Source organism: Drosophila willistoni (genome assembly GCF_018902025.1).
Source record: "Drosophila willistoni isolate 14030-0811.24 chromosome 2L unlocalized genomic scaffold, UCI_dwil_1.1 Seg196, whole genome shotgun sequence".
Classification (NCBI taxonomy): Eukaryota; Metazoa; Arthropoda; class Insecta; order Diptera; family Drosophilidae; genus Drosophila; species Drosophila willistoni.
The window spans coordinates 9,124,933-9,133,508 of record NW_025814048.1 but is presented as its reverse complement, the minus strand read 5'-3'; the positions used below and the strand labels follow the sequence as shown (position 1 = coordinate 9,133,508).

Genomic DNA, 8,576 nt, shown 5'->3' with positions numbered 1-8,576 from the left:
CTTACTTAGCTAAAATATGCATATATTTACATATGTATATAGTTTAAAATATGCCAATTTTTATTATAGAAATGACCCCATTTAACCCAATTCAGCCTCAATAGATACTTTCCTTCTGCTGTTTGTTAGCATCTACATATGGTATATGAAATAATTATTCATTAAAGGCCAATCACGTTTACCACTATATAAATTGAATGAAATTGTTTTAAACACAAGAAATGCATTAGAAATTGCCACAAATCATGGATCATTATAGGTACATAGATGGATATTAATCAGATTGCGGTTTATCATCCGCCACCGTTAGTGAACTGAACTTAAACCTGGCGAGGAGAGGGGGAGGGGGCCATTCCAAGCTCAATGATCCACAATTATACAAATGAGCAATTCAAATTGATGGCGATCAGAGTTTGCCATGGAGAGCACGTGTTAAGTGGCATTTTAACTGCACTTAATACAACACAAATTAGTTGACGGGATATGAAAGTTTATATATCAGACACAAAGACAATGAGACCGAGAGAGAGAGAGAGAGACTCTGACCCGTGCCAAGTTATGAAGAGGTGCTGGTCCCATTTACTTCCTTCCGTTTGCCCACAGGAACCAAGGCACCAACCAACCAGCCAACCAACCTGGTGGCTAATCAATGCAAATCAATATGAAATTAGCGCTATCTGAACGGATGCTGGCACTCATCGCTTGGGCCCTTCGTCTCCAGAGACGACCAGGCGGCTTAGTATTCTCTGATATCTTTATTGTCAATCACTCAACACCAACTCAGGCTGCATCCGGTTTTTGTAGGGCTGACTTCCTGACGCCTTCTTTAGCTTGTAGAGTTTTTCATTGTGCATGTATGAAGGTACTTTTAATTAATATTTTAAACAAACTTATTAATAGTTAACTACAACAACATCCGTTCCATTAGCTTTTGCTCTGATCCGCTTCGTCACTTATTCATGGAGCTCAAAATGAAGCTACGTGTTCGATGTATGCTCGTATAGACGCCAGGATACTTGGGATTGGCACAACCTTCGCCCCACGAAACAACGCCACACAATTGATTATTGTAGATGACCCCACCACCCGAGTCCCCCGAACAACTGTCCTTGCCTTGAGCCGTGGCACAAAACGTGGAGGCATAGAGAACATCTTTATATTTATAGAGACTCTGGCATGTTTTCTTCTTGATCAGTTTCAGCTGAACTGTTCGCAGTTGGTTGGAAGGACTTGAATTGCCATATCTGGTGATGCCCCAACCAGAGACACGCATCCAATCGCCAGGACTCCATTGGACATTGCACAGGGATATGGTGTGTATATTCGAACCAGTCATCGCACTCTGCAGACGTATCACAGCAATATCCATGTTCAGGCGTTCACTACTGTAGGAGCTGGGCACAAAATACTTGACCACCTTTCGTATGACACCCGTTTGGCTCAATTTACTCACTCCGCCCTGGACGGTGAGCCGACTAGCCTGAACTCCATAGACACAGTGAGCCGCTGTTACCACATAGATTGATGTAACCAGCGAGCCACCGCAAAAGAAGACGCCATTGTTGCGCAGATTCACGACATAACCACCCAAGGCCGATTGGGTGGTCGCAGTGCCTCCCACAATGCGGGGCTGTATCCTTCTCTGACAACTGCTGAACTGAAGCAACTGGAGAAGTAAACTTAGAATGAGAACTTTTGATCGGGCTCTTAGCATTTTGACTAAATGTGGCAAGTATTCGGTTCTAGCTTTTATATTATCCAATAAGAAAACACTTGAGCAAATATCCAACTTTCTCTTAGATCAAGAAGCAATGACGTAGTTTTGAATCTACAAAAAAAGTGGGTCAAGATCAATTTCAGAACCTTAATTGAGGTTAATAAATTGTAGGAATGGCATTTGTTTTTGTCAAATCTTATTATTAAAGTTTAAATATATGAAAAGAAAGGTTTTTTAACTTCTGTTGACATTTTTCAAACATGTTGTTTTCTATTTTATTACCATGACTCGTCTGAATTCTTGAAATTTTTAAGGAAAATTTTGTGGTATTATTATGAGAGACTTTGTTAGTCTTTTAAATGGATATACAGATTAGATATACAAAATTTATATGGTTTAAATCAAAAGTCCTCGTTATAAAGATATTAAGTTCTAAGTTTAAAAATGAAGTCAAACCTATTCAGTTGAACGGCACTGTATATTCTTTATTATTTACAAACAGAATCCCTTTTGGAGTCTATGTTTTGGTGGAAATTTAACTTAAGCAATATCGATCTCTGTTGGAGTCATTCAAAAATTGATAATTACAAAATTTCAAAGATATTTATAGATAGTAAATTGGAATATATTAGAAATTATAAGTTGGATAATAAGCAAAAGATTCTTAAGTCAATAATATACATAAGTGTTAGATTCGGACATAAATAAGTGGTAATAGAAAGTAATCCATGAATTGGAATCAATAACTTTAATGCCCATTAAAACATGAAAAAAAGTGTGTTAAGATCTAAAACTAACAACAAAAATAACGAAGATGATAAACGCCTATCTAGATAACTAATATACCAATCGAAAGGTATAAGAATGTTTCAAAAAGTCAACTGAATTTGTTGTAAAGAACTTCAATATCTTGGCCTAAGTGCGATTTGAAGCATGATATATATTGTCTGGACGCATGCGAAGTACGATCAAGTGGCCCATACGACACCAGGACGTAGCCTGTTTCGCGCGAGCCCAAGCAGAGAGCTGTCCCCCACCTGCCCTACCGACCTTGGGGCGCAGCCGTATATCGGACGGCATGATCGCGTGGACAAATACAAAAAAAAAAAACGGAGAAACAATTAAAATATGATTAACTACAGCTAATTATGAGCTAGGTGTGCTAAAATAGAGGTTTTCACAAGAGACAGAGAAGATTCTGATCTGATTACGGGATACAGAAGATTGTAATCAGAACATAGGACTCGAAAAGGTTCATCCAAAGAATAGTTAGAACTAGAGTGTTTTGAGGATAGAGGAATAAAATTTCTAGTAGGTTCACGGGGTACATTTAGGTTTAACTGGTTCAAAAGTTCAGGAGAGTCATAAATCTTTTATAACAAATTGTTCCAATTATGTAGTTTCAACTGATTTCGTAAACATCTTGACTTGTAAAGAAAAAATGTTTGAATTACCATTCTAATATGAATTATAATTTCTCTCAACATTTTTACTTATATCATTAACAAAAAAGCAAAATCGTGGCCAAGCAATCTTCGTGTAAGGCCCAAACATTCGGTTTTTACATACTTACATACATTCCAGTACTTCACGGAACCAAAAATAAATTGCTAATTGGTTGTCTTTGGGTGGCAATTTACGGCCACTAAACTTTTTCTTTCATTGTTAACTGAAATCGACAACTGACAGCCAATAAAACACAAATTAACCAAAGTTTGTATACACAGATAGATAAATAGAAAAAAAAACGAGAGAAAGAGAGATAGAGAGAGGGAAAAAAAAAGACAAAGTTCTAGCAGCTGCTAATCAGGCAACCAAATTATTGTTATTAAACTCGTTCGTTCATATTGGCCAATTATTAGAGGTGCTTGTTGCTGTTGTTGTTGTTGTTGTTGTTGTTGTGGTTGGTATTGTTGGTGGCATAAACCAATCGACACTACAACAAAAATTAATGCCAATTGAAAAGTTTTGCTGAGGGGAAAATTGAAATGCAATTAAGCTTGCAACATATGGGGGCAATGTCGGCGGTCTCTCGGTTGGGTTTGGTTTGGTTTGGAGTTGGTGCCAAGTTCTGAGTTCTAAGGTGGCTTATTAGTTAGTTTTATTACATCAACAACAAATCTCAATAAACGCTAATTAAGACACAAATAATCGAACGTGCTAACAACGACAGCAGCAACAACAACGACACAATTCAAAGCCAATAATAAGCCATATTGAATGTGAAGTTTAGGGAGAGAATCTAAGGGTGGACAGGATGTAGGATGGAGGGTGGTAAGGATGGGTGGGGTGAGGTTGTTGTGTGCATAGAGGGAAGCCAGTATGGAGGGGGCGGCGCAATGAAGTTGTCGAGGGCAAAGGATACTCATACAACTCAACACAAAACTACATACTTGTATATTCAGGATATGTATGCATGTAAATGGCCAGGAACTACTTGGCTATAAGTGCTGCTCATTTGGCCATAACCTAAAGGTATGATACGCAGATTTTAGCTTGAAAAATTAAGAGATTTTCAGGATTTTAGCTTTAGGGTTAAAATGATTGTGGCCCAAAATAGTTTGTTTAATAGTTTCTACTTCAGTTTTAATCTTAACTAAAGGAAAAGCTATGCTGTCTTCCAATTTTCTTCAAGATGTACAAGGAGTTCAGGACACTCTTTGTCCAATTTTTATAATATCATAGCCGAAAAGATTATGTAGTTACTACTATAATTTCAATCATTGGTTTCAAAATTGTCTAATTTGTCCTATAATTTTTAGAAAGATGTACAAGAAGTTCAGATGAACACACTGATAAAGTTTGAAAAGTAAGTAATACTTAAACTTGTTCAGTCTGTTCTTTTTAAAAAGCTAGACACAATTAAAAAGCTAGACACAATAAAGAGGAGCAAGTAATAGCTATTTTTATTTCTAGCTTTTTAAAAAGTTTTATATTAGTTTTGAAATGTTGGTAATCCCACTTATAAACACTTTTCTAATCTACAATTCAATCATTACTTATTCTTACCATTTAACATTCAACTCTTTAGCTAAATAGAATTTCACTTTGAATCTCTTTAAGTAAAGATTATGAATTATCTTTAAATATTACCCAGATGTAAAGAAAGTCTCTTATGAATTCTCATTCCTTACTTGTTAAGTAATTAAATATTGCTTCTGTATTTAAACACCCTCTGAACTAATGAAATGTTGCTGATCTATTTTAAGATTCTCTTAACAAGTAAGAAGTGATACCTATAATATAGGTTCCTCTAATATTAATCTTATAATTAAGAAACTATTTAAACCTTAAATGATCAGTATTACTATCGCTTTAATACCTACAGCTGATCTTATACATACATAAATATACTGCGTCTGAGACTCCATTAAAACTTGTTAAACATTGTCTCAATAAGGTAATTAAGCTCCTCAATCAAGTTGTGTTTATACTTAAATTTTATTGGCTTTATTTGAAAACAAATTCCAACTTTGTTTTGTGTCTGCACTAGTTCAAAGGTTTGCCTCATTGTGGGATTTGTACCTTTTTCGGGATCCCTGGTGCTTGCGTGAGGGCCACCCACGTCCTGCGGTATTTGAGCGACACGCCCAAATTGTACAAGTTGCATTGGGCCAAAAGGCAAACTCAAACTCAGATACCAAAACGAAACGAAATGAAACGAAATGTAAGAGGAAAAAAAAAAAGAACGACGAAGCCAAATAACAAATTCAAATAGGGAAAAAGTAGCAACTGAGAGCTGACTACCCCCTGGAAAAAAGGTTAGGAAAACCAACCGAAAAAGCAACCACCACCATCAGCAGCGAACACGGCGAACGACCGCAAGCCGCAACCTGTAAAAAGTAAACAGCAGGAGCAGTTTAGCCAGGAAAAATGGAGGGTGGCATCGAAGGTGGAGGTGGGTTAGTCTCTCTCTTTCTGTCTCTGTGTGTGTGTGTGTGTGTGTGTGTGGCAATGGCGCGCAATGGCATGAAACTGTAACCGCAAATGTAGCGGGGGGCTTGAAACGGGCTGAAACAGAAATAGAAGACAGACGACAGTGTGTGTATATATATGTTATTGTAGGTGTCTAGGCATAATACATAACTTGCCTTAGCCACAATGGGAAAAAGGACATTTTTATGTGTATGTATGTATGTAGAGAGAGACATGAAATCTTTTGCCTTTTCTTTGGTTACCCCCGGAACGGAAGTGAATGGCACATTATGTTGCCGCTGCTTGACATGGCCATGTAGTTGCTGTTGTTGTTGCTGGGCATCCGGGAACCATGGGGCCCCCTAGTGGAAAAAGGACTTCAAAAACGCATAGTTCAAGTGTTGGCCATATTGTGGCAGGGTTGTAATTGGATGGGTTAGTCTAAGGAGGTTTCTAAATACATATACCCATGACTATTTCTGTGTGTGAGTGTGTATGTGTGTTGGCCTGGTCATTATGTACTTGTACGCATTAGAGCGGCATAAAGTTCTTCGTCGTCCTGGCCAAAAGAAGTTGTACAAGAAGTTGTTGGTAACAGGAAAAAAACGAAAGAAAAAGTTTTCTTTAAACCAAACCCAGTCGACATGAAATTCACATGAAAACGAGTGCAATGAAAAGAAACATAAAAGGACACACACACACAGGCAAAAAGAGAGTGAGAGGGCAGAGGCAGTGAGGGGGAGTGATGCAACAACATTGTCATCATCAAAATCCCATTAGCAACGTATTCAAATGCGTTCGAGTGTAAAACAAGCCGCATTCAAACGTACGCACGACCCCCTCCCCCTTCCACTTCACCACATCACACCAACTCCGGCCCCCACCCTTGCCTCCCTTTCCCACTACCCCTTTCCGTTACGCATCCTGGTCCATGGTTACTGGTTACTGGTTGCTAGCGTGTCCATTCATCCAATTTGCCTGCATTTGAGCTTTTAAAATCAATGACAATGCTAGCCTACTTACGGCCCATTGGCCATTGGCCACAAAAACCCAATACCAAACCCAAATATACCGAATCCAAAACCCTTCCCCTCCCCATCCCATCCGCTTTCTGACCAGTTCATTCAATCAAATCATCATCAATTCATCATTCAATGCCATGGCTGCTACTCTCTAACATTTAGTCAAAGAAAAATTAGCATTTGATTTGAAGTTACAACACAAAATTTTCTACCAAATTTGGACTGAGAATTGCGTATTTGAGGATTTGAGATGCTAACCAAAAACGGCTCCTTTCTAATTTGAAAATTAGTTACGTTTGAGGAGCATCAAAATGATTTCTCTTGGACTTGTGTATAGAAATTTTTGTAGCATTGAATGGGCAGAAGATTGGGGAAAGGAGCACTAAACTGTCTGTGATATAAAATGGAAACAGCCTGTCTATAAGCGTCTATAAGGTTAATATTTGGGACTGAAATCCTTACAAACAGGTTCAAGTTAGTTATATAAACCCATGACTCCTAAGTAGCTATACAAAGTAGGGTCTACTTAACTAAAGTTTTGAGCAAATACTTCATTTTTATATTGATATTTCTGAATTATTAATGCTTTAAATTATATCCATCTTAATAACTTTTATCTTAAGCACTGTATATATGCTATATTTAATATGTGTATATTTAATATGTGTTCTTTCGATAAAGAAATACTGAAAAGTGCAAGATTTCAACAGAATTTCTTTGCACCTTCTGTGAAAGTAGGATTAATCCATTTTGGAAAGGTCTGGGAAAATGTTTGATTTTAAAGTGCAAAGTGACTTTTTTGTAGTAATTAAATTTCAAGGAATCCAAATCCAAAATTCTACCTACCTTAATTTGGCCAAAACCGACTGTTATAAAAGTCGATTTGAAAATACAGTTGGACCCCGATTATCCGGGACGGTCAGGACCAGAGCCATCACGGGATATCGAGAAACCCGGTAAATCAAGAGCAAAATTTCCACGTATTTCGTACTTGAAATTTTATAAGTACATACATACATACATATGTATGTACATATCTTTAAATCACATACACGCTTGTTTTTCATTGATTGCTTACTAAAAGAAGGAAACCACGAATGCGTTTAATTATTTTAGAAAAAAAATATTCGTTTGAAATCACGGATAATAGAGGTAACCACGGTTAACAGTGACAATGGAACAAACTCAACTTCATTCCGGATAATCGGGGTCAAACTGTAATTTATTCTTTTTGAAGATGTTAGATTATAAAAAAATATTTTGCACTGTATTCAATAATTAGCATATCCTTTTGAATTAAAGTTCTGTTGAATTTGAATATGAATCTTTTATATGAAATATGGTCTCAAATTAAGTTATATTTAAAGCCCCACATAGAATCAAAAATTAAAAGGTGAGGAGAAATAGTATTTTTTGTTAAAAGTCAACAAAACAAACTAACTAACTGTATACTTCCCTTTGATTTAAATATAATCAAATAAAATACAGAATTTTCTAAAAACATACAAACCTTGATGTTTGAAAAGTCCAGCTGTGGTCCAAAATGGTTTAAGAAGTTTCTGAAAATGTATAAAATATTTTAATGCAATGTGAAATTTTATTTATTGATCCTTTTTACATCGTAACTGGGTTTTTGTTTCATAAAATATTAATATTATATATTAATCCACGAAAAAATAATTAATGGAAATGGGCTTGACTTGACTTTTTATAATAATAATAATCATACATAGTTTATGTAGTATATAAGTATATTTTATATATATTTTATAGCAATCCTTTTTTGATTTAAAAGTCTTTATTAAGTGTATAAAGAATAGCTTAAGGCCTAGTAGTTACAATTACTGGCCAATCACATTATAAATAAATAAAGAAGTGTATAAAGAAATACAACCTGACAGATATCATAACGCAGAATCAAA

At 36.2% G+C, this 8,576-nt stretch overlaps 1 protein-coding gene across 1 annotated transcript; it reads right to left on the bottom strand.

Annotated features, from left to right (window-relative positions):
* Positions 1-949: 949 nt before the first annotated feature.
* Positions 950-1,714, bottom strand: LOC6640181 (seminase). Its single transcript, XM_002062926.1, has one exon. The coding sequence runs from the start codon at positions 1,712-1,714 to the stop codon at positions 950-952; it is 765 nt and encodes a 254-aa protein (XP_002062962.1).
* Between the last annotated feature and the right edge of the window lie 6,862 nt (positions 1,715-8,576).